Source organism: Phyllostomus discolor, chromosome 2 (assembly GCF_004126475.2).
Source record: "Phyllostomus discolor isolate MPI-MPIP mPhyDis1 chromosome 2, mPhyDis1.pri.v3, whole genome shotgun sequence".
Taxonomy (NCBI): domain Eukaryota; kingdom Metazoa; phylum Chordata; class Mammalia; order Chiroptera; family Phyllostomidae; genus Phyllostomus; species Phyllostomus discolor.
In genome coordinates, this window is record NC_040904.2 from 203,283,718 (window position 1) to 203,310,089 (window position 26,372).

Sequence of the window (26,372 nt, forward strand, 5' to 3'; positions counted from 1 at the left end):
TTGATTTGAACTCAGGCCTCCACAGCAGTTCCTTCCAGGCTGCCTCCTTTGAAAGCCACACACCGGGTCCTTTCCTGCACTTCTTCCAACACCTTGTCCATCAAAACCATCTTCCTGGTCACTGCCGACTACTACAGAGGTGTCCCCAGAGAGCTGATAATTGCTGTTACAACCTGAAAGGTTCTATTGTCCTCATGTCACACCCTTGTTTACATTAGCTCTTGAGGCTTGGCAGGTCAGCCGTACTGGGTTTGCCGAAGTGCAGTTAAGTGTGCGACTGTTTCCACAGAGTAGGGGTGGAGGTTTTATATGCTGTGAAATATTTCAGTGAATGGCTCCAAATCATTTTGTGGAGCCGGACTGTCATTTTTATCTTTTATTCCACTAACAATAAAGCAATACTATTTGAATAGAATAGTTATTCAAAACCTCTTTTGGATACACTGCTGAAATCCAAGGAGCCATTCAGGAGAAAAAGATACATAAATAATTTTGCATATAGTCCCAGACTTTTTGTGGATCTGCTTCGGAATATCTAGTAGATTGGTTTACCCTTGAAAGTACTATACACACTTCCATTAGGTGAAACCTTAGGTTTTAAAATTTTATTATATGGCGAATTTCTTTTCACTGGTATTTCTTATAGTGGGATATATTCCTTTATTCCTCCTTATGGATTCAACCTTTAAAATATTTTTCTGTTTCTAAAACAGCATCAATGAGTAAAGCTACTGGTTTGTATATATATTTTTCTATTTGGTATCTAATGTTTATTAAACATTTGCTATCTTTGGGATAATGTAAGATTTATTAAATATCTACTCAGTAGTTGTACATATTGTCAAATCTATCACGTAATTCTCGTTCAATACACAGAGTAACAATGATGTAAATAGTAGTATTCCCTTCTTACTAATGAGGAAGCTGGAGGCCTGGAGGTGAAGCAACTTGGCTAAGGTAACATTAGTGGCTAATGGGTCACGACTGGAACCCAGGTTTGCCTCTTTCCTCACTATTCATGGTCTCTCAAAAACCCATTTGCTTGGTTGTAGCAAAGTTTGCCATTAATACTAAAAATCAGTCGAAGCAAAGTATACATTCAGGAACATAAACTTAAAGGAAATTAAGAAGGAAAAGAAAATATACCTTGCCTTCTGCTACTCTGACAAATCTGTGGTAAACTAGGACTTTTACCACATCTCTTTACAGCTCAATATGAAATAGTTACCCGGGCAGGATGAGAGGAGAGAATGTGCTGTGAAAGAAGGAACAAAAATGTTTAGGGCGGTCGCTAGATGGCAGGATAATTCTTACCCGAGTGCAGCACTTAAACTCTTAAACATCTACCTGTTATACAACAGGGGTGTCAAACTCCATGTTCACCAGGGGCCACATCAGGCTGGTGATTGCCTTCAAAGGGCCGAGTGTAATTTTAGCTCCTTAACAGTGAAGGAGTAGTTACATTTACACAGTCCTAAAATTATTTTGGCTCTTTGAAGGCAACCACAAGGCTGATGTGGCCCCCGGTGAGAATGAGTTTGATACCCCTCTTATAGAGTGATCCTGAAATTAAAATCCCACTGGGAAAGACAGTGGACCCTGTCTGTGTTCTTTTTTTATTTGGCCAGAGAGAGACCTGTAATTGATGACATCCATCCCTTCATGTTTGTGTCGAGCACTGGGGGTTGTGGGGAGGAGCTTAAGAATGCTTGGAATGAATGAATCTGAAGGCCCAGCAAAGGGATTGAAAAATAACGCAGGAGGGAAAACGGAAGAAAGAAAGGAAGGAAATGGAAGACCATTGGAGCCCTTGGCAGCAACACCTGAAGGAGGAAAAGGGGAGGAGAGGAGCTGAATTGTCTTGGAGGCCGAGCTGCGTGCCATTGGTTGCCTGTACCAGTCTTACTGCATGAAGAGGGTAGACTTTAGTGATTTCTTTGAGTAATAGTGCTTTTTTGCTTTTTGTTACAAGTCACAGAGAAGTTTGCCAGTATAACTAAAATTGTGTATTGCTATTCTCTCCTTTGTAAAGTGGCATTTATACAATTATTACTGGTAATTTGACCTTAGGTTAGAAAGTCACTGTTTAGGGATTTAAAGATTCACAAGTGTAGAAATTCCCATTCTATAAATGATTAGGGAAAACCATTAGACGTGAAATGTTTACTTTGAGGCTACATCTGAAGCTCGTGTTCTAAAGGCAGATTTAAGAAGGCAGAATATAATGTGAACATGGCTCAATGACGATGATTTAAGTTGCATGTTACTGAGCTTCCTTAGGGACAGAGATGTAGCACAGAATGAATTAAGCACTGGAAATCACACCTTAATGATATGGTGCTGTCTTTATGTGTTCTGTTGCTTTAAGCGAATTGTGTGGGCTGTTATCTCCTGAGAAATCCCTGTGAGTAGTATTAGTAATACTTTATAAGTAGGTTAGGAGAATTAATTTGCTTTTGTAAAGCGTTTTGAAATTCTTAGATGAAAGGCTCCGTATGGAGCAAATCGGTATGAGCCTGTTTTCCCTTCTCTGAGCCGGGAGAAAATAGGCACCTTAGGGTGGGAAGGTTGATTTACCTTTTGGAGTTCTGGGTTACTTTTATGGAATGTGAAGTGGGTTTTGGAAGTTCCCAAGAATATGGTTAACGATAAAAACAAACATTTCTTGGATTTGGGAGTTGGAATTAGCTATGTGTTTTCATCCAAGATTTAAAACAGGTTTAAATATCAGTTGGTAATTGGCCAGACTTGGGGGCAAAATGTGGCGCCTTCTTGATCCTGGGCCCCGACTTTGTTTTGCTCTTGCTTTTTTCCGAGAAGGGTAAGGCTGAAAAGCAGTCAACTTTTATTTTCAATGAGTAAAACGAAAAGCAAGAGCATTTCATTCTCTTAAGCTGTTCTCTGCAATTAAATCTTTTCTTGCCAAGTAACTTGCAATAGTATTGGACCAAAGTTTTTCGTCTACATTCATTTATACATTCAAATGTGCATACTCAAACGCATCCATGTGAAAACAGCTTTGCTTGGAAGATTTATATACCTCCTTGCTTTAGAGAAGCCAGCAGTATAATAGGGTAGAATAATATATATGCACAAGTACCCATAACGTGTGGTGTTTTTGAAAAATGTATGCTTCTTCCTCTACTACCCCTACTTAAAACCAAATTATTCCGTTTTAATGTTATGTGTACTTGCTGCTCATGTGACTGCTGAGCGGAGGCCTTTCTCCAGCTGTACTGGAATTCCCAGTAAACTGGTGGGTGAATTTTCCAATCTAGGTTAGTCGCCTGATTTACAGCATTCACTTTTATATTCATATAACAAATTGTGTTTAAAATCTTTACAGCTTTGCTCACCTTTTAGGGTTCAGAGTTACTATCCATTCAATCTGTGGCTTTTAGGTTTTCACAGCTTTCAAATAAACAGCTCTTTTGCAGAGAATGTACTCACTTTATCCTTCCACCACCCTTGGATGGTGGAACCAAAGATCACCTGGGTAATACCTCTCGCGCCCCCACCCCGCCCCCATTTTTTAGCTTGCTCTAGCACTGAAATACACTTTGTGAATACCCTCGACCTCCCATGGGGTAGGTTGGAGGATGTTGGGCCTTTGAGGGCTTTTGAGGGCCCGTGAAAGTAATTGACTCAATTTACATTTGTATAATGAATTGAGTTACAAACAACCACCTTGCAAATAGACCCTTAGAAGTCCGCCTGTTTGTGTAGTGGTTCTGCGCGTCAAGCTCCTTGGCCTTAGGGGCAGTTTGTAACTTGGCCAGATTTAGTTTTCCAAAAGATAAAAATAAAAATAAGGAAGATCCTTTGAATCATAGTAAGAATGAAAGATGAAGGTCGACTTAACTCCAATATGTGACAGCAAGTGTTTTAAACTGCAGGACCTTTAGTTTCCCCTCAGTTTTGTCATAAATCACCCAGGTGTTTCTTTGAAAGCTACACGACACTGTCAGAAAACGCCAAAAGAACACCTATCGCTCGAGCGGATGTTCCTGGAGCCTAGGGTTGGGATGCATTGTCGCGTCTGTGTTGTGCGCGTGTGCCGCTCGGGCGGCGCGCGCTGGGGCGGGGCTTCCTGGCGACGCCGCCGGGGCGCATGGGCGTTCGGCAGCCTCCGCTCCGACCGACCCATTCAATTTCCGCCGTTGTCGGAAACCCTGCGCAGGCCGTTAGCAGAGCGCTAGCTGAGCCCCCGCGGTCACCAGCATGACAGATGAAAAGGATCCCCTGCGGGGACACGAGGAGAAGGCGGAGGAGCCGGCGGTGCGTACCGTCACCAGTAGTGCGCACTCTGTGAAGCAGGCGGCGGAGGACGAAGAGCCCATGAAGGTGGAAGTGGCGCTGGGGGCTGATGGCTGCTCTGACAGCTGCTCTGACGGCTGCTCTGACGGCTGCTCTGACGACTTCAGCTTCGGGGAGGCCCACATAGATCCAAATCTCCTGGGGCTTGCGGCCGACGAGGAGAAGTGCCGGAATATCCGCAAGCAGTACCGGCAGCTCATCCATAACGTCCAGCAGAACCGGGAAGACATAGTGAACACGGCGAGCGACTCCTTAACCGAGGCCCTGGAGGAAGCCAATGTCCTGTTCGATGGAGTGAGCCGAACAAGAGAAGCAGCTCTCGATGCCCAGTTCCTTGTTTTGGCTTCTGATTTGGGTAAAGAAAAAGCCAAGCAGCTAAATTCTGATATGAACTATTTTAATCAAGTTGCATTTTGTGACTTTCTGTTTATATTTGTGGGCATGAACTGGATGGAAGATGATGAGCACAATGAGTTGAGCGGCTGTGATGATAATATAGCTCTTTCCTTCTGGGAGACAGTGCACAAAGAAGCAGCGTCCTGGATGTTGCGAGCTGAAACATTCCACTTTATCTTTGGTTCCTTCAAGTCGCATTCTTCTGCACCAAAACACCGATCTGAACACCATAAAAAAGCTCACAGAATGGAAGAAAATGGGGATATGCCTACAAAGCTGAGGAGGCTGGACCTGAGTAGTAATCAAGAAGCCACAGAAAAAGAAGTGGAAAGAATCTTGGGATTGTTGCAGACGTACTTTCGAAAGTATCCTGATACTCCTGTGTCCTATTTTGAGTTTGTGGTTGATCCAAAGTCTTTTTCTCGTACTGTGGAGAATATATTTTATGTTTCTTTCATTATAAGGGATGGTTTCGCAAGAATAAGGCTTGACCAAGACAGGCTGCCAATATTAGAGCCAATTAATATTAACCAAGTGGGTGAGGGAAGTGACCCCAGTTCCCATGGCCGGAAACAAGGAGTTATATCTTTGAGTTTACAGGACTGGAAAAATATCGTGGCGACTTTTGAAATTTCAGAGGCTATGATCACAAACTCCTACTAAATATTCTTGTTCTTAGTATAGGGTGCATTTTGTGGCTTTTCTAAAGCATCTCAAAATAGAGTGTAAAATCCCAACAGAAGCACATATTGTACCTCTTGTAAAGTGAAAAAGTATTTTCCAGAACATCAGAAATTGTTTTACTGTGCAGTGTATTTTTTTTCTTGGTAGTTTATAAAGTTGTCATGATCTGTTGTTTAAAAAATTAGTGGCATGTTCATGGAAAAAAATTTTGAATGTCCTTTAAGACTTTATTAATAAAATCAGCCTAAAATTTCAGAAATTAAAAGGTATTTGGTATTTACAAAAACAAATTAGTTATGATGCTCTGTGATACCATGTTCCTCTGTTACAGGGAATGAAGGGAATCCCATATGGGACTCCTAATCAGACTGGGGAAAGAGTAGGTTTAAAAAAATGGTAAAGAAAGACTATCAGTAGGTCAGTGAATATGCAGTATTAACATTGTAAAATGTTAGTTGCCTTGCTCCATTGCTAGGACGACTCAGATTAGTTAGTGGGTATCCACATTCTAAATAATTCTTCTGTGATTAGACTCCAAAGCAATAGGGTATCTACTGCATTAGGTGAGGCATCAACTAAGTGCTGAAGGTGAGTAGGGATTGGCCACAGGTAGGAATGGTATACTGGGCAGGGCACACGGAAGCCAAATATGTGGAATCATGAGAAGGTACGGCACCAGAGAACCATAACTTTTTCTATTTTAAGTGTTCCATTTGAATGTTAAACTGGGCAAAAATTCATTTATTTTGTCGATTAGTTCTCAGAGGTAAATGATATTTTTGTCAGATTATTTCAAACAACATCTTTTCACATCCAGTTCTAGTCTTTATCTGCTTGGTTAATTTCTTCCCTGGTCCCTAGTTTCTCTTTGTAACTTCTGCTAGTACACAGAATGTGCTTCAGAAATCAGTGATGTTTCATTATGTAACAACCTTGAATATTTGTTCTCAATTCAGTTTTGCATTCCTTGATAGGACTTTAAATGCCTGGAAACTGTTCCTGTTTAACCTGAAATAATTGATTAATTTATTCATACAGCCATCATTTTTTCTTTTTGTTACTTTCGATTGTTTTAAAAATATAAATTACATCCTTATTTGGAGGTTATTGCCAAAACTTTAAGTCTTTAAGAAAAAAACAGTTTTTGAAGGTAGAGAGAGCATCCCAATAAACCTTTTTTCCCCATCCCTATTGGACTTTACTTTGGTCCTGGTGGATTTTGCCATTATTTGGCAAGTGGATAAGCATTTTGCATAGCAGTAATGGTAAATTGTCCTGCTAGGTCTAGTGTGGTATGTGGAGGGAAATCCAAAGGCTAAAGGAATGTTGTCAGATTGAGAGGAGAGATCTTATATGTGGGTGGCGAGAGGTAGGGGGGGAGAGGGAAAGGTTCTTTAGTAACGGTGAAGGTTTTTAGCAAAAAAAGAAATTTCTCACCAAACTTGGTCAATTATTTTCCTAGCAGATGAACCCTTCCAGTTTGCGGTCAGTGTGTAGTTCTGCATGCCCTAATCCTTGACCTTCCCCGCAGTTCCTCATCTAGACAGACTAGTTCACACAAAAATCTGAAGGAATGCTGCCTGTTCCCGGGGTCTGCCACCCTTTTATTCAGCAGTGGGGAGAGCATCTTTCCGTCTTGCTGCTCCTCACTTGCGCGTGTCCTCACTAACTGAGCTCCTTGGTTTCCAGAGATTTGCTGCTTGAGGAAAAGGTACTCTTAAAATGAGAGCAAAACGGTCTTGTTCCCGTTCTTTCCTTGCCACCAGATTGCTCTGTCAAATGCCCGGTGTCTTGACTCGGAGTGGTTGAGACTTGGTGATGCATTAACAGAGAACGCAAAGGTTGGGGGTCTTCTCTACAGTTGTAGCTGGTAAGGTATAAATGAACTCGACCTCTTGTTTTTGTTTTTACTGGTTATGATACCTGGGTCACCGCAACACTTCGAAATTAAAGTGACCGCTTGCTTACCTGGAAGAAAGAGGAGAATTGACCAATAGATAATTTAATTATAGAGATTGGGTATCAACCAAACTGCGCATCTGCTGGTTTCCCACTAATGGAGTGGCTTAAGTTTCACAAGTTCAATAAAATCAACTGAAGAATATTACAGGAAAAATTTTTTTATTTACCAGAACTTTGGTAGGTAACAACCATTTTGTGATTGAAGGACCTGGGATCGGATCCTGACCCTTTAACATTCCAGTAGAGACTTTGGGCAAATCATTGAACCGGTAAACCTTCGGTTTTTGATTTACTAAGTGGGAATAATACCAATCGCAAATTTACAGTAAGGATAAAATTAGAAAATGTATGTGACAAGAACTTTGAAATATGAATAACTGAGTATGGCATAAGTGAGAAAAGCAAGAGATTTATCCTCTTACAGAGCTGAGTTCCATTCTTGACTAATGGGCAAGGCTCTTCATCTCTTAAGGGCTTCTGTCTGGATTGTCATTTCTGAAATGGGAAAGACATCTGCTTGGAAGACTATTGTGAGGATTAAATGGGGTGGAACAGCCTGTGCTAAGTGCCCTGACACTGTGTGTGAATAGAGCTGCAGGAAAGAAAAGGAGAATGTGGTTTGGGAACTTCAGGGAGACAGCGGAGGAAATGGACTTATGGTGGGCTCTTAGAGTATTGATAAAAGGACCCTTTGAACTCTCAGTCTGCCTATGTACTGGGTCAGGATTTGACCAGAAGAGGGTATTTCAGGTAGGGGGCAGTGCAGGGAAGTGCAAGGGACATCTGTTAAACACTCCGGAGCTTTTGTGTGTGGTCCCAGGCAGGTTCCCTTCTCTGGGTAGGGGAGAGTTAGTAACTTACAGGGGGTTTTCCTCCCGGCCACTGTGCTCATATGTATGGTCTCACTTAAACTGCAGTTTGGAGCGTTACAGGGGTATGTTAACTTTACAAATGAAAAGACAGGGACTTCTAAAAGCAAGCAATTAGCACAAGTTACCTGGCTTAGCGAGCAGTAGAGCAAGCGTTTTATAGTAGGTCAGTTCAACACCAGAACTCAGGTCTAATGGTAAGAAGCCCCAGTATAAATCTGTGTCTAAGGATAGAAATCCTGTTTGGGGGAAATAAATATGACTTACTCTGATTTTAAAGAACTCCAGTACACTTGAATTGCTTTTGGCCTTCTTCCGGGGAATCTGGAGCAGTGTTTTACTGGGGCGGGCGGGTGGGGGGTAGTGGGGAGGCATTGCTGAGAGGCAGATAAAGAGAGGGGAGAGCGGCCACCAGGGAAGCCTGCAAACACCCACAGGTGAGGTGTCGTGCGTGCATGTGCACGTACGTCCTGTTGCGGTGGTCCCCAGGGTGGTCTGGGTCCCGCTGAGGCCCTCTCTGGGAGTCCTGAGGTCAAAAATACCTTCACAGTACTAAAGATCCTGTTTGTCCTTTTCACTCGAGTTCTCACAAGTCTACCATGGAGTTTTCCAGAAGCTACGTCCGTAACAAGTGATGTTGCAACTGAGTGAACACAGAAAAGATACGGGCTGCCTTTTATCAAGACAGATATTAAAGAGAATTACAAAGATACTGTACAAAGCAACGCCACTCTTCTCACTAATTAAAAGTTTTAAAATAAATTATGTTTAACAACCTTTAAAAAATGTAATACTTTAATAATTTAAAATATTTAAAATTTTTTCTTCGTTTTAATTTTTAATGTGCTAAATGTTATAAACAAACTCCATTGACCAAAGCTCTTTGGGATCCTAAATAATTTAAGGCTGTCAAGGGATCCTGAGGCTAAAAAGTGTGAACCCCTCTTCTATATCAGCTGCTACGGTCAGCAGCCACTATTTCTAGCAGCTGTAATTGGAGGAGGGAGGGGGGAGCATTTGTTTTTCTCGTGTCCTTACCCCATCTGCACGCTCCTTCCTCGTGTGGCCTGTCTCCCACTGCCCGCCCTGTTTATGTTTCAGGAGGGAAACCACTTACCTGGAGCTGAATGACAGCCACTGCGCTTTCGAGTTAGATTCAAGTTTAAAGAGACCGTGTTTAGTCCTGGGGTCAGGTGGATGTTTCAGTTGCCTATGTCTTACTGGTTTTACAGTTACAATGTTCAGGCTCACTCAGCGCTTTCTTTGTCAAGGGTGTGCACTGGTTGGTATAATTTGACTTTAACCTTGGACCCCCTGATACAGAATTTCAGTACAGCACAGATTATAAACATTGTTGGGGGAGTATGTGGCTTTTCAGCATGACAGTGCATTTTTTCCCCATTCTAGTAGATGTGTTGGGGGAGGCGGTTACGGAAACGGTGGTTTTATACAGCCAGTGATGTGTTCTGGCACCATCTGCGCCAAGTACGTGCAGATAAAGCGAGGCTGAGATTAAATATAGTTGTTTTCCAGAAGAACGCCTAGCTGTACTTATTAATTCTTTCAAACCAGCAAGCCAGCTTTGTGCTCTTCGAGACGAACTAGAGAGTAACGCTTGCTATCTGAAGATTGCATTGATCCTTTGATCCGAATAGTTGTCATTTCCAAATTCTTTTCCCCCCACAGTGCCCTGTGTCGAAGGAGGACCCTGTGCCATAATGCCAGTTGATGAATACTGGCTGTGCTTGCCAGCCACTCATGTTAGGCCTTTTGTACAGACGGTCTGGGTGACGCGGTCTTGTCCCTACTGTCACTGGTGTCCCGGTGTCCTGCCTCCCGTCCCCGGGCCCCCCTGTGTTCCTGCAGCGCTGCCTGTGCCTCCGCCTCCGCCTCCTCTTCCACCTCCTCCTCCACCTCCACCATCTTCCTCCACTGCACCCTCTCCCACGCCCCAAGCATCCTGTTCTACTGACCCCAGGCCCTGCCTCTCACCCCCCACACCTGATGGTAGGCAGGAGAAAAATGTACAGTCTAGGCTGGTAAGTTCGGGGGCTTTTTTCTATGAAGGTTAAAACTTGATTTTTAATGAGCATCACAAAAAAAAATGTTTTTTAACGTTACCAGGTTTTATCTCATATTAGCACAGATTTTTGTTTTAATAAAAGGTAATATAAAATATATCACCAAAACAGTGTTCAAAACTAATAGGAAATGATAAATAATGTATATAAAAACTAGGGGCATGAAGTGGTTTTTTAAAACTAAAAGTCTTCATGGGGTGGGTATAAGGGAACTAAAAGGTAATGGGAAAAATACAGTAAAAAATTAAAAATAGAAATATTCATCATAAAAATACAATTAAAAGTCTAACAGTCATATTATAAAGTCTTTCATGTGTTAAGTACATGGAAACTAAGTAATAAATACAGCATAGGAGGCTTTGCACACAGGTAAAGAAGCGAGCCTTATAGAGCCGTGTTTATTTATGTATCCCCCCTTTTATTTATTATGCAAAAGCAGAGACTTCTACACTTACCTTTTTCTGCAGGTGTATGTCAGTTCATGATTGAGTTCTGACTTTCTAGACTTGAGGCCTTACCTGAAAAATGCAGAAAACCCTTAAGTATTTGGCTACTCTGTCTTCATTGCTATTTGCTGGGCCCCTGCCGTCATCTGAGATGTAAGCCCACTCACTCATTATTCCACCTCTGACTAGAAAGGAAAGATAATTGACAAATTGTATCAATGATTCTATTAAAAGACATGCAGTAAAAATGGTTTAAAAACCTAGTTTAAAAGTGCTAGGATAAAAGGGCCGACCAAACTTAATTTAGGCCTAGATGGATGTCACCGGGCCACCGGGACCTTGCTCAGGCGACACTTCACAGTAGCTCTCTGCGATGTGAGAAGGTGATGTGAGAAGGTCGAACGTTTCCAGTTGTGTGCTGTCCTGTGAATCAAACGACATCGTTTCCTGTGAAAATTCCCTTTGCTTTTGTTTAAAGAAAGGTTTTCTCACACAGCTTTTCAGGCACTGTGGCTTTCAAGTGAAAGCTTTTTCCTTTTTGTTGTTTTTCTTCTTCAGGCTTATCAGGAAGGCAGACTTCAGAAGCTACTAACCATGAACGGCTCTGAGGATCTCCCCGAGTCCTACGACTATGACCTCATTGTCATCGGAGGGGGCTCCGGGGGACTGGCAGCCGCCAAGGCAAGGCTCCCTGTGTGAGACGTGGGTCACGTCAGGTCTCCAGGTTCCCCGTGGGGTTTGTCTGAGCCACTCCTGTCACACTTTGCACATTACCTTGGGTGGAACATGTTAAGGGGACCATTTTATCAGTCACTTTTCCAGGTTGAACTATATGTTCTTTACATGAAAGCACTGGGCCCAGTGTTTTGGATGCATTTTCATTCATTGTAAGTTTGGTTGATTTTTCAAAGATAATGAAATTAAATACATATATTTCTATTCTTAATAAATATTAATGGTTTTTAAAAATTTTTTCTTTGTCATTTTTAAAAAGATTTTATTTATTTTCTTAGAGAGGGAAGGGAGGGAGATAGAGAGAGAAACATCAATGTGCGGTTGCTGGGGGTCATGGCCTGCCACCCAGGCATGTGCCCTGACTGGGAATCAAACCTGCAACACTTTGGTTCGCAGCCTGCACTCAATCCACTGAGCTACGCCAGCCAGGGTCAAATATTAATGTTTTTTCACTTTGATTTCCCTGTTCGAAACTCCTCTCCAACAGAAAGATGGAGAGCAGTTGGATTTCTTAAGCCCAGTAAAAGTGATTTGCCTCTCGTGTTTATAAAGGGAGCTAAGAGAATGACCGCTAACTGTGGCCTGGGGGTGATCCAGGGAGGTAGGAGTGAGGCTCCTGGCCATGAATTGAGATACATTTTTCGTGTGTGAAGGGGCCCTTGGAACTGTCATTCTCACTGCAGAGTTTCTTTTAAAAGATGAAGTGCGTATACTCCTTGAAGGTGTAGCTTGTGGTGAATCAGTAAAGGTAGATTCAAAAGAAGCTTCCCCAATTAGGAGCAGGCCAGTAGCTGGTGTCAAGCAGTGCTCTGCTGTAAATGACTCCGGAGTAGCACTGGGTGTGCGTGTTATGCTGGAGCGATGGTGATTTTGAAAGACACGTAGAGCCCTGGCTGGCGCAGCTCAGTGGATTGAGCGCAGGCTGCGAACCAAAGCATCACAGGTTCGATTCCCAGCCAGGGCACATGCCTGGGTGGCAGGCCATGACCCCCAGCAACCGCACATTGATGTTTCTCTCTCTCTCTCTATCTCCCTCCCTTCCCTCTCTAAAAAATAAATAAATAAAATCTTAAAGAAAAAAAAAGAAAGACACGTAGAGTCAGTACCTTGAGATAAGTCCTGGATGTCTTGGAAGTTGCCAGTACACAAAGCTTATTCTCTGAGAAACATAATGGATACTCTTCCAAATGAGCTTCTGACTGTCATCACTCCCCTAAAACAGATTTGGAAACCTTAGAGATGCCAACTTTTCATTTGCTCTTCACATGAAGATTTTAGTAAATCACAATTTCAACAGAAAAACTTCTCTAATATTCTGCATAGAACCAAAAGTACTTAAAAATATTATAGGGTACATGCAGAATCAAGGGCTGTAGACTATCAGTAAATCTGTTTTACTGGCTAGTTCACACTTGCTTGGAAACAGCCATATGTTTTTCAGATTGTTGCTTAATCTGTTACTGGTTGAGTGGGATTATGCAAGAGTGCTGGGGTTTCCAGTTGATGGACAATTTTATAACTGTAATCTGCATATTCTTAAAGCTACTCTTAGGATTATCTAAGCATTGCTTAATTTTTTTCTGAAGTAGCACTAATTATATGAAATTCCCAGGTATTAATCACTGGTTACTGTTTATGCTTTAGGCATTGTAGCCTAATAAAAGCAGCATGGATTTTTAACATCCCATTTCCAGTCTATCTTGTTAACCTTTCCAACTCATTTTAATAATCTTATTTTCCAGGAGGCAGCCAGATTTAACCAGAAGGTGATGGTTCTGGATTTTGTCACGCCAACTCCTCTTGGAACTAAATGGGGTAAGTTTTTAAAATATTTTGGAAGTGAATTTGTAGGAGCAGGTTTTTCCTTGATTCTGGTTTAAATGGCTCCTAAAACCCAATTATAAAAAAAAATAGAAAATAGAACATGTATCTGTTTTATGCTAAGTTAAAGGGGACTCCAGTTAAATGTTAAAAATTTAGGTTCTGCCCTGGCCAGGTGACTCAGTTGGTTGGAATGTTGTCCTGATACACCAAAAGTTGTGGGTTCAGTTTCCAGTCAGGGCATGTAGCTAGGTTACAGGTTCGATCCCTGGTCAGGGTGGCAACCCAGTGATGTTTCTCTCCCATCTCCACCCCCCATTTCTTTTTTTCTCCCTCTCTCTCCCTCCCCCTTTCCCTCTCCCCCCTGCCTCTCTCAAATCAATAAAAACATGTCCTTGGGTGGGGATTTAAAACAATGCTCACGTATTGAGGCCTGCGCAGCTCCTGACCTGGCCGTGGTTTGGAGTTGCTATCAGCCTCATAAAGCAAAGTAGAGGGTTTGTCTTCTGGGGAGACTGAGTGGTCTTCTCCTCTGAAAACGCCTCCTACATAGTTGGTTTTGACATCTTCCAGGAATAGGAGGGCAAGGATCGAGGCCTCGTGGGTTTGGGTTTTCATCCGAGGCAGAGAGAGAAGAGAGCGGCTATCACCAGAAAGTACAGAGTGGCGTGTGGCTACCTCCAGCACACGTCACTGTTAACCCGGCCTGGGCTTCACGGCGGTCATGGGGGTTGATGCCTTGATAATAAAACTAATAAAAATACAGTTTACAAAATGCTCCTAGACACCCAACTTTATATGTCGCTTCAGAGCCACTACAGCCCAGTCGTGCTCAGCTTCCCAACCGCTCCATCAGGCAGTTCTGTTCGCGGCCTCTGTGGCAAGTACAGGCTTGTGCACAAAGTAAAATTTCAATTTCTGGCATCTGTACCAGCAGTCAATTACTTTGAACCTTCGAAGTACGTGGAAGTTGTAGAAATCTCATTTTTGTATTGTCTTCGGATGGCTCTGTTTGGCATGTAAGGTTGTCTGAACTTAGAAATGTCACAGGACTTAGGCATAAGCTTGTACAAACAGTATTGACTCCGTTAAGGGTTCTCAGAATGGTAACCATTGGGGCCCTTTTCCTCTGAAGGACCACGGAGCGGCCTGTGAACTGGCATCTCACTGTTGTTGCAGGTCTCGGAGGAACGTGTGTGAACGTGGGCTGCATACCGAAGAAACTGATGCACCAGGCAGCTTTGTTGGGACAAGCGCTGAGAGACTCTCGGAACTACGGGTGGAAAGTCGAGGAGATGGGTACGGGGGAGAGCGGCTGTTCCCTCTGTGCTTTGGGGGAGTTTGAGCTGTGCATGATCTCTCGGTGCATCGTCCATTTCTGTGGGACTGGCGGTGGCCTGGGAGTGGTTTTTATGGTTCATACTTTAAAAGGATAAAATCACTACAGTTACTCTGTGTCAGGTGGCTACACAGCTATCATGGTAAGAACAGAGGTTGCACTTGGAGTATCTTTCTTTAATAGAAAACCAGAATTCTTTCAAATAAATTCTCATCGTTAGAGAGCTTCATAGGAGAGTACAAGTTACATTTACTTCCTTTTGAAGCTGCACATTTTTCTTCATCCAAAGAAGTCTGTTTCATGAGCTGGTATTTTGGGGGTGGGGAGATGGCTGGCCTGTTGGGAAGAGAGCAGATGGTTAGTCTTTGTCAGATTAAAAATATGTAGAGTGCCCTAGGAAAGCTGAGGGATTTGTTGAGTTTACAAAGTACGTTGCATTATCTGGGAGGAGAATAGCGTGAGGACTGGCGCAGCTTCATGGCTCATGAATGACCTAGGTCACCGCGTCCTCCAAGTGTGACACTGCAGCCCCTGTCTGAGTTCAGTTGTGAGATCTGTGGGTTATGGGACAACCGAGGAAACATCTTCCAGCCAGTAGCTGGGGTAAATTATTTTGTGGGGTTTTTTTATTTTTTTATTTTTAGTTTTAATTAATAGTTTATTATTTAAACAAAACAAAAAAACCCAAGCGTAAATACATGCTTTGAAAAACTTTGCTTCCACTCAAACTAGTCATGCTTTCTTTACTGGTGCTTTTCTTTCTCCTTTAAAATCAGCAGTACTTTTTCTTCAAGTCTGAAATCTTAGAAGTCAGTTCCTTTAAAAGTTTTCCTGGGGTTATAGCTCTTTCCTCAGACTCTTAGAGGAAAGTCTTTAGAATCTTGAAAAGATTCTTGGGTCTTTAGAATCTTGAAAAGATAGGAGGTAAGTACAGGCCCCTGCTGAAGGCAAATTTTATTACTGGGGCCAACTGAGTTGTTGAGTCTGACAGACTCAGTCGTCAGGTGGGTGGTGAAATAACCTGGTGAATTCGATGTTTTCTTTCCAGCAAAAGAGTATCCCTGTCGCTGTCATGTAACAGCAATAAGCCACTACAATCAGAGTCCCCATCTGTACATTAAAACCAGCAAAAACTCCCCGAATCTCACAGTCTTAAAACTTAGTTATTTATCTTATTTGTCTGTTCTTACAAAAATTATTTATCCAACCAGTTTACCAGTTTTACCTTTTGTGTTTCCTCCCCCTTTCCAGATTTTAGGGTAGAAATATGGTTTTCTAGCTGTGTACCTTTCACCCCTTGTATTCATCAGCAGCAGAAGCAATAATCCTGCAGTCTGTGATGAGGCCCAAAGAACTGTGCCCTCTCGTTAAATCCCTCCCCCCTCAGAAATCAAGCCTGGTGGTTTGTTTAGTGTTATCTGCAGCTTTTCTCCTTAAACCTTGAGCTTTCTGAAGGAAGCTGGGGCCTGGCTGTGAGAACCGGGGCTGAGCTTTGTGGGAGTGGCCTGCCGGGATCCACCACTGAGGGAGCAGTATTGCCTCCCTTTTTTTTTTTTTTTTTTTTTTTTTTTTGCACTTAAAATGATTGCGGTGAAGAATCAGTGGGTTTAGGCAAATGTTTATGTCTTTAGATCTTAAAGGAAGATGGAAACTTGGAAATTTAGTTTTCAAGTGACAAACCCCTGGAGGTTGCTGATCAATGTTCCAGTAAAGGCTTATTTTGCATTTTTCACATAGAAACACATGTAATCTCATGTCCTTGAGCAAGCACAGTGCTCTAGTTTTCTGGGAAGGCTGTCTTTGCTCCCAGCTGGCTAAGGAGGAAAGGGACCTGGGCCGGGCGGCACAGCTGGATCTGCCTGGAGACGGGGCAGTGACAGGTCTGGGATGCAGCCTGTCATCTGCCCTTTTCCTAAAGCTCCAAATGCAGAATGGACAGAGAAAGTCGCAGGCCTTAAAAAAACAAAATTACTTGAGCTCAGCTGTGTAAACTGAATGGATGGGTGGTCCCTTCTGGAAGATTTATGGGCTTTATGTTTTTTTCAGATTTCTCTCTTTGACTTCTATGCTTAAGTGTTAAATACACATTTAAAATATTAAGTATTTTGGAAGTTTTAGGATCCCATTGTCAATACAAAGACAGCCAGCTAGCCCTGGCTGGTGTGACTCAGTGGAGCAAGCCCCAGCCTGCGAACGGCAAGGTCGCCAGTTCAGTTCCCGGTCAGGGCGCATGCCCAGGTTGCAGGCCAGGACCCATCTTGGGGGCGAGGCAATCGATGGATGTATCTCTCGCTCATTGATGTTTTTCTCTCTCACCCTGCTGCTCTCTCTGAAAGTAAATAAATAAATAAAATCTTAAAAAAGAAAACAAAAAGCAAGCCAGCTCATTGGTTTGTAGTTGGGGGCTTGCAGTTTGGGGACATATTCTACCACAGTACGTGTCTGTGTCTGCCACTGGGTTAGTGTGCACCCTTGGGCAAGCCGCCCCTCCTTCATTTCCCTGTGTATATAACAGAGGTAATTCGGGCCCCTTTAGGTGCTTTGAAGTCCACATGGAGGGTGCACTGAAAATGTTAAAGACACTAAGTAGTTTTGCTAGTCTGACTACTATTGTCGAATTGAAGGGTATGGCCTGGCTCTCTGTAGTGGGCTGGGGCAGATGAGCAGCAACAGAGTTGGCTTAAGATCCTTTTGCGGCCCTGGCTGGTGTATGTAGCTCAGTGGATTGAGCATGGGCCTGTGAACCAAAGGGTCACCAGTTCGATTCCCAGTTAGGGCACATGCCTGGGCTGCAGGCCAGGTCCCCAGTAGGGGGCACAGGAAAGGCAATCACACACTGATGTTTCTCTCCCTCTCTCCTTCCTTTCCCCTCTCTCTAAAAATAAATAAATAAAATCTTTATTTAAAAAAAAAGATCCAGTGGCTGTGGTGGGCACAAGAGCACACCCAGGTGAGACACAGCCTGGCCAGCTCGGGGCGACGCTCCAGTGGCTCAGCCTTGGGTTTCAACTGTCGTGTCTCCTTTTCTTGCGCAGTTAAACACGACTGGGAAAAAATGACAGAAGCTGTCCAGAGTCACATTGGCTCCCTGAACTGGGGCTACCGGGTGGCTCTGCGGGAGAAGAAAGTCACCTATGAGAATGCGTACGGGCAGTTTGTGGGCCCTCACAGGATTAAGGTAACGGTGTGACAGCCCGAGGGACTTCTGCTTGCGTTAAGCTGTGGTTGGAGGTCGGGGAGGAAAAGAGAAGCTGATTATCCTAATGAAAGTAATAGCCACCGTGACCCAGAGTTGTCCAATGTGGTGATTGTGCCGTCACATCTTCTCACGGGGCTTTTTTTGGGGTGCGGTAGGGGGGTCAGAGCACTAGGTCCAGGGCCAGGCTGCGTGGCTTTGAGTCTCGGCTCTGCCGCTTACTAGCACTGTGACCTTGAGAAAGTCCCTTCCTTACTCTGAGCGTTAATATCTGCAACGTATTACCAAATTTTTATGAGAATCAAACTGGACAGAGAGGGGAATAGCCCTTGTTGACTGTAACTTCTACGAGATAACAACTATTAAAAGCTGACATGTTGGTTCCTTTGTAGACAACGAATAACAAAGGCAAAGAAAAAATCTACTCAGCCAAGAGATTTCTCATTGCTACTGGTGAAAGGCCCCGTTACTTGGGCATCCCTGGTGACAAGGAACACTGCATCAGTAGGTAAGGGCAGCACTTCAGCAGAGAAAAACCGTTGTGGATGTATGGGTTTGCTTTTTTCTTCAAATCCATTTTGTCTATTTCCTTGAACTTAGCCAATTTTTTTTTTGGCCATATTTTTGCTCAAAGGGGCAGGGGATTGGGAAAAAGAGAAAGGAAAAATTATTTTAGGCAAGAGAACATTTAAAAAATTCAGTACTCTAAACATTGGTCATCTCACTGCCCAGAGTTTACATCACTACTGACATACAGATACATGCTCATGTTGAAAGTTGCAGTTGTGAGTATATTTTATTTTATAAATGTATAATGTAAAACGAGACGAGCCCTGGCTGGGTGGCTCTGTTGGTTGGAGTGTGTCCGGTAGGCCAAGGTTGTAGGTCTGATCTCTGATCAGGACACGTCCCCAGGTTGTGTGTTCGAGCCCTGGTTCGGGGTGCATTTGGGTGACAACCTCAGTCCTTCTTTCTCCCTGTCTCTCTGTAGTCGATAAACACATCCTTGGGTGAGGATTAAACCAAACAAAAAAAAGAACAGATGAATGATCACAAACATTTTGTAAATGATACACATGTACATACATACTTCTTGCAGAACTAGGGTCATCTGTTCCCTCACCCTTTTAAAAACACCTGCAGCATGGACACTGAAAGAGTCAGAGGGTGGCAGACCGTTTGGTTTATGAAACCCTGGGCCCCATTCACTGTGTCCGAGTGGTCACCGCGCCAGTGGGGACGGACCTTCTGAAATAAATGAGTCAAGCAAGAAGGCTTTGCTGAGAGATTTATTTTTGCACGTGAAGTGATAGTACTGGCAACATTGTTTTTCATATGTTTTAGATTATGAAGACATTGAGACAGACTGTTGATAAATATGTCCTCTTGGATGCCTTTTTCCCCAGGACTTCCTGATTGTGTTATAAAGTAGTCTTTTTTTTTTTTTTAGGCCTTTTTTAGGGGAGGAGGGACATACTTTTTTCCTTTGTGCCTCAAACAGGGCGGCTCAGATGGCAGCTGTTGTCCCGTGGGCTTGAACAGGCTCCTTTCTCATATTTAGAAAAACTCATTTTCTGACAGTGCTTTTGTGATATCATTCATGTCGTCCATACTCTTCACTCGACTAGAAGGTTTTGTCAGATTTTACTTTCTATTTTATTTATTTATTTTTTAGATTTTACCCTTTATAGTTGCCTTTTATATTACAAAAACAGTATTTTGAGTTTGCCCCCACTCTTCTCCCCACTCTTGGTAATTGGTATCCAGATGAGAAGTAGCAGATCTTCCACCTCAGAGGGAGCTGAGTGGTGGGTGGAGGGCTTAGGTTTTCAAATGTACAATAGTGAACACATGGGTGGAGAACTTTCCCAGGCAGTTGAGAATGGTTTTGGCTGTGAGCTGGCTCACGGTCAGAGGTTGGACAGTGTGCTGTGCTTGGCCAGGGCAGCTGGAGCCTTTCCCCAGGCAACTGGGTGGCAAGAAGGGAGAGCCTAAGACCTCATAAAAACTTCTTATGTATTATATGTGTAGCTGATTAAGTGTTTTAAGTCTCAAAAGTGTCTTGTTCATAAGAAAGTAGAAATATTTTACTTTGATTTGGTCATTATTCACATATGAACATTTTTCTGACGTGTTTTTTTTTAATAAAAATTTCTTTTCAGCGATGATCTTTTCTCCTTGTCTCATTGCCCGGGTAAGACCCTGGTGGTCGGAGCATCTTATGTCGCTTTGGAATGTGCCGGATTTCTTGCTGGCATTGGTCTGGATGTCACCGTCATGGTACGGTCCATTCTCCTTAGAGGATTTGACCAGGACATGGCCAACAAAATTGGTGAATATATGGAAGAACACGGTGTCAAGTTTATCAGACAATTTGTACCAATAAAAGTAAGTGGGATTGCCTGTAAGTTTGTTGATTCTATGCTAAGGTTAAAAGTTAGGAGAGAGAGTTGGGTGGGTGATGGAAGCATTCTCTCAGCACGATAAACCATTAGGAATGCTGTAATTTCTCAGTTTTGTGATACTGGTGTATAAACTTGTACCTGCCTACCACCTAAATAGCTTTGTTCTTATTTGAAGAAGAATAATTTAATTTCTTTTTCTGCTTTCTTAACCTTGATTCTCTTTTAAGGCTTTGCTTTATGCATTCCTTTATTATCTTTGGTCTGTTACACTTTGTTTCTTCATACATACCAGTGATTTAAGTAAGAATTCAAGACTAGGCTGATTTAAAACTTTTTTACAGTATAGTCAGTAGATATACTATATTATTCCGGCTCCCTTGAACACAATTATCTAATTTTGTTATGTAGGCTATCCATTTTTGCTCATTTAATCTTTTTTTGAATAGGCTGAATAATATGCCAAATTATATGGAGACTTGTTAACTACTACAAATGTTCGAAAGATAAGAGTGACAGAATCAAATATTTTGTGTATCTCAGATTAATGGTCTCCTTTAGTGCAGATAAGGATGTGACTGTTCCATTGCAGTTAAGGAATTTGAGCTGTCGTTTTAAAAATTGCTCTGTGGGTTAAGGTAGTTTCATTGCATTGACCATGAATCTCTTAATGTGGGTAGAGCGTGGAGCATAGGGTCAGAATGACTGGATTTAATCCAGTTCTGCCAGTTTCTTGCTACATGACTTTGGAGGAAATTATTTAACCTCTCCAAGCTTCAGTTTCTTCTGTGAAATTGGGATGGTCATAGCACCTATCCCGGTTCTTGTGAGGATCACATCAGCTTACAGTTAGAAAGACAGTACCTGGCTCAGAGTAGTCTCCTGGACTCTGTCTCATAATACTGTTGTGAGGATTAAGTAACCAATCTCCTGAAAGCTGTTTTTCTGGGAGTGGAGGTAATGTTTGCATTAGGACAGCGATTAGAAAACAATGCTATTTGTAAATGCTGTGCTGGTAGAAAAAGTAACACCTTCCTTTACAACCGCCTTGACACTCAGGGAGTAGTGGGTCCCTTTGAGAACTGGTGGACTCTCCCTGGTGAAATAATCCCACATCTGTGCATGTAACATTTTGCTGGGGTTACTAGGGTGTCTGACCCCCAGAGGCTAGTAGTGAACGCTTGCTATGTTATAAAGTGACTGAGTGGAAGCAGCCTTCTACAGAGAGGAGGGAGGGACTGAGTGCATTTTGAGCAAAGAGCAAAGTGTGAGCAAAAACTCCGCGGGGAACAAAATTGTTCTAAATGAAGAAGTCGTTCTGGATACAGAGACAGCCTGACCTGACCGGAACTGAAAGGTGAGGAAGGCAGGAATGAATTAGAGGTGGGATAAGGCCCTTACCGTTTTTTTTTTTTTTAAGCAAATCTAAGCCATGGACCAATTCAACTTTTCTCCAAAGATTAGAACACTGTACCTTAAATTAAATAGGAAAGACATTTCTAGTATGTTCAAAGGGACTTAGCTGTGTAAGAAAGGGAGTTCAAGAAGTAAATCTTTACTATCTAATTGATACTGAAAATCAGCCTTGACAGTTTTTCCACTCAGAGTGGTTGTATTTTAAAGGTCAGGTAGAAATTGCAGGTTACTTTGATGAATTTCTCCCAGTAAATATTTCATAGAAACCCATGATCTGTGTGTCATTGGGAGACATCAGAGGGCCACTGCATTCTTGCAGAAGCCTCCAGGCAGTAGGGTCTGGGTCGTCGGTGCCCAGTCTGTGAGTCACCGTTGTTGACAGCTGTGCGCGGTGGGTTGGTGTCTCATCGGGCGCGGCACCGGCACCGGGCTGCTCGCTTCCTCCCAGCGTTCTTACCAGGTTTCCGTAAACGCACACACCTCCTTGCCCATGGTGGTTTTTAGGGCTTTTAGATGTCACATGCGTCATGACCGACCCATCCCCCGGTTTGACCCTTGTAGACAAAGCTGGTCATCTGCAGCCAAGAAAACCTCTGAGTTTGAGCAGCAGTGGCTCTACTGGGGATTAGTGGTTCCGGGTGACTTACCGGCAGTGAGTCATTGCTTTGATTTAGGGATTACGGGCAGTCTGCTTCCTCGGGCTTTCCCTTCCACTCTTTTCCCTGACGTCTGCTTAGGAACCGTAAGCCACGAGGAAAGGGGATAATGAGAGAATGACAGCATCTTGATGATGTTAAGGTGAGAGAGATGGGACTTAAAAGACCTTTGAGGCCAGCTTTTCTGTTTTAACTGTGGGTTAACGAGGTAGAAAGGGAGGACATAAGTATCCACCGTGACACAGGTGTTTCTTGTGGAATAAAAGTTTATCACTTTCGTAGGTTGAACAGATCGAAGCAGGGGCACCAGGCCGACTCAGGGTGCTAGCTCAGTCCACCAGCAGTGACGAAATCATCGAAGGAGAGTACAACACGGTAAGGAAGGGACCCAGGTCCTCACGTCATTACAGAGCACATAGTGTGCTTACTGGAAATTCTGTGGGCACTTAAAATGGCTGTTGGCTGTTTGCTATTTGCTGTTTGCAAGGTCATTGGTTCTGTTCCCATTCTAATTTGTGACATTATAATTTGTTGTGGCACAGGGATAGCTTCAGATTTCTCCAGTGTACACTTAAAATGTTATTTCTCAAATGGCTACAAAAAGGCATCAGCATTTTTAAATGAGCTAGAATTTCTCTGTCCCATGTTCTTCCCTTTCAGTTCCCCAGCCCGTCACTTTCAATATTTAAAATAACTGAATTCATTCATGCACTGTGCTGTCTTTGTCTTTAATCCTGTCTAGGTTTATTAAGGAATTGTTAACTCCCTTTTTCTTTTTTTCTTTTTTGCCCTATATCAAATGGGATTTTTTCTTTCTTTTTTTTCTTAATTTTAATTGTTGTTCAAGTACAGTTTTCTGCCCTTTACTCCCATCCCAGCCCATCCCCCCAGCCTTTCCCACCTCCCTCCCAGATCCACCCCCCACCCTTGTTATTGTCCATGTGTCCTCTATACTAGTTCCTGCAAGCCCTTCCCCCCTTCCCCTGAAATTCCCTCCCCTGTCCCCTCTGGTCACTGTCTGCCTGTTCTCAATTTCAGTGCCTTTGCTTGTTTGTTTGTTTGTTTTGTTGATTAGATTCCTGTTAAAGGTGAGATCATATGGTATTTGTCTTTTACCACCTGGCTTAAACTCCCCTTTTCTTAATAAGAAATGGATAAGGATTTCTGCTATATCACATTTGAAGGATTTTTTTTTAAGATTTTAATTGTTTAAACTCTTGCATTATACTTGCATCATTTTCTTAGTGAAATATTTCTTTCCAGTTATGGATGAATCCAATTGGCTTAATAAGCAGAAAAAAATAATGATTAAATGACTCACATGAAGACTTTTTGTTGATAGTTGCTGTATGTCCACTTCTCAGGTGTTGCTGGCAATAGGAAGAGATTCCTGCACAAGAAACATCGGCTTAGAGGCCGTGGGGGTGAAGATAAATGAAAAGTAAGAGCAAAGTCTTTCTTCTATCTTACTGAATATTACTTTAGATACCTCTAATATTGATTAATACTGGAGTTTCAGATTTTTAAAGTTAATTTTATCATAGAGAATTCCCTTTTTAAGCTCAGAAAAAAATCTGTTGCCACTCATAGTATTTTCTGTTTGCTTTACTTTCACTTATTTTTCTTTTCAAAATCTAAGTGAGAGCTGCAGTGGCTTGCCTTTTGTTTCTTTAACGCGAACAGAACGAGTTGCAGCCCCCAGCTAATTGTAGGTGTGCACTTTTGGGGGCCACGTTTAAAGCTACTAAGTTTTAGGGTCACTAGAGTGGTCACATTTCTAGTGACAGTTACAAGTATAGAAACTTTTATTTCTTCCAGTGCTTTAGAAGTTCAAGTCCTCTGGACTGTAGCCCCGCACTGGATGGCCGAGACTCTGGCATCTGCTGTGGGAGCAGCACGGGGCATTGCCCAGTACCCCCTTCCTCACAGCCCAGTAGAGGCCCGTGGTGCGGGCGGCAAGCCCCCCCCGGGTCATGGCCAGCCGCCAGTCCTTGCAGGAATCACTTTTATTCAGGAGAAGAGACTTCTAGTCTTTCTGTGAGGATTATTTTGTCTTCCTTTTTCTTCATAACCTGCTAGCCTGTTGCCAATGGTTCTAAGGTTTAGATTTCATGTATGAGTAGCTAACATTTAACCTGTACTTACTGTGAGCCATGGACTCTCGTGCTGACTGTTTTACAGGGATTGTCATTCAGTCCTCACAACCCCTTATGGTAACGGAGGAGGGAGTTCTTTTTCTTACTACCATCCCCGTGATCATGATTCCCGTTTATAGGTGGGGAAATGAGGCTTAGAGATGGTAAATAGCTCTCCCAAGATCACAGAGGTAATAACAAACAGACCTGGTTATTACAATTTAGAGTCCTTATTCTTAATCACCACGTTCTAGCTTTCCCATCCCAGGGTTTCTTAATAGTTTTCTTATTCCTTTAATTTTCAAAAGAGCAGGGAGAATTATCTCTAAGCTTTCATTTCCTCTGAGCTGCTTTGTTTTGGTAATACATTAGAACGTTGCCTCAGCCGGAGTCCTAGTTTGGGGCTTCTTGGGGATAAAGGGGACTTTGTTCCACTTAATTAATAATGGTAATTAATGCCTATTTTTATCCGAATGGACTTGCAGGACTGGGAAAATACCTGTCACGGATGAGGAGCAGACCAACGTGCCTTACATTTACGCCATCGGCGACATCCTGGAGGGGAAGCCGGAGCTCACCCCGGTCGCCATCCAGGCGGGCAGGCTGCTGGCCCAGAGGCTGTATGCCGGCTCCACTGTCAAGGTGAGTGCCACGGCCGCCGCCCACCGCAGCACCGCTTTCAATAGAGCTCCCAGTTCTCTGTCTAGGGGCAGTTGAGAGGTTCTCCAGGTCCCCAGTAATTCAGTTACTTTGATGATGGCCTCCTAGACGTGCTTCATTAGCTGAGTTCCAAACGACACGGTGAAGGACGCCGTACCTTTGTGACTCTATAAGAAAATGGTCACTCTTGGAATCACACTAAGAATAAAATGAGCTTGATTCACCACATTTCAGCACTATTATGTTTCATATACTCATAACGGTGGCATTTTCTATCAATTTCATCATTAGCAAGTTAAGAACTCTTTTTGTGGCGCCTGTGGAGGCTGCGTGAAAGGGTCTGGGGCTCTAGGTAACAGTGTCGAAGTGCAGAGCCGCTCACACCGGTACTCGGGCTGTGTTTCCCTGTGCTTCTAAACGTGTGTCTGCAGCTCCTGGAGAGTTGAGTGCCTTATGTGAATATTTTAGTGTGGTGTTTAGAAGTCAGTGTAGGACGTTGAAACTCTTAGGTGTGTTTCATGAGAGCAGTTATTGAATGCATGTCTGCTCATGCTGATTTCTTTGGCTTTTCTTTTCTTTTTTTTTTTTTTTAAGTTTATTTTAACTGAGGTGTCAGGGGTGAGGGCGAAGAGTGGAGAATGACTGTTGATGGGTGTTTCTTTTATGGATGATGGAATTTTCTGGATTATATTGCGGTAATAGTTGCATAACTTTGGGACTGTACAGAAAAACCACTGACATGGAAACTTTGAAAAGGTGAATTTTATGATATGTGAATTATATCTAAAATTTTAAGAAAGGAGGGAAGGAGGGAGGGAGGGAGGAGTGGAAAGAAGGGAGGAAGGAAACTCTAGGACTCTGAGAGAATACTCAAGGAGGAAACAGACATGGAATGGCGTGGGGATAGGGCTCTCCAAGGCTTAAAAATACGTTTATTTTGCCTTCATTTTTTGGAAGATATTTTTACTGAATATAAAGTTCTAGGTTTATGGTGTTAGTTAAAATATTTTAATAATTTACCTATAGTGTTGTGGTTGCATAGAAAGTAAACTTTTTTATCTTTGTTTCTCGAGATTTTTAATTTTTTTTAGCAATTCGATTATTGCTTGCCTTGGTATGCTTTTCTTTATAATTATTCTGCTTATGGTTTGTCCAAGATTCTTAGATTTATCTGTTTATAGTTTTCATCAAATTTGGGAAATTTTCAGCCATTCGGTTATTTTTTTTTCTGTATTCCCCTTTTTAAATTTTCCCTTA

At 42.7% G+C, this 26,372-nt stretch overlaps 2 protein-coding genes and 1 long non-coding RNA gene across 4 annotated transcripts in view; 2 read left to right on the plus strand and 1 right to left on the minus strand.

The window, feature by feature from the left end:
* Window positions 1-26,372, plus strand: part of TXNRD1 (thioredoxin reductase 1) — a 53,161-nt gene that overhangs the window by 7,020 nt on the left and 19,769 nt on the right. For both annotated transcript variants that reach the window (XM_028532377.2, XM_036019515.1), the window contains exons 3-11: window positions 11,314-11,436; window positions 13,233-13,305; window positions 14,491-14,610; window positions 17,686-17,828; window positions 18,239-18,354; window positions 20,009-20,234; window positions 22,603-22,695; window positions 23,685-23,761; window positions 24,941-25,097. In XM_028532377.2, the coding sequence (XP_028388178.1) occupies window positions 11,350-11,436; window positions 13,233-13,305; window positions 14,491-14,610; window positions 17,686-17,828; window positions 18,239-18,354; window positions 20,009-20,234; window positions 22,603-22,695; window positions 23,685-23,761; window positions 24,941-25,097 (1,092 nt within the window). In that variant the 5' untranslated portion in view covers window positions 11,314-11,349. The remainder of the gene's footprint in view (window positions 1-11,313; window positions 11,437-13,232; window positions 13,306-14,490; window positions 14,611-17,685; window positions 17,829-18,238; window positions 18,355-20,008; window positions 20,235-22,602; window positions 22,696-23,684; window positions 23,762-24,940; window positions 25,098-26,372) is intronic.
* On the plus strand, window positions 1,519-5,568 carry EID3 (EP300 interacting inhibitor of differentiation 3). Its single transcript, XM_028532378.2, has one exon. The coding sequence runs from the start codon at window positions 4,222-4,224 to the stop codon at window positions 5,374-5,376; it is 1,155 nt and encodes a 384-aa protein (XP_028388179.1). The 5' UTR covers window positions 1,519-4,221; the 3' UTR covers window positions 5,377-5,568.
* The window catches only part of LOC118499171, a 28,408-nt gene continuing 13,870 nt past the window's right edge, over window positions 11,835-26,372 (minus strand). The window contains exons 3-4 of the long non-coding RNA XR_004901695.1: window positions 16,090-16,099; window positions 11,835-11,873 (exon numbers count right to left, since the gene is read on the minus strand). This is a non-coding gene — a long non-coding RNA (uncharacterized LOC118499171). The remainder of the gene's footprint in view (window positions 11,874-16,089; window positions 16,100-26,372) is intronic.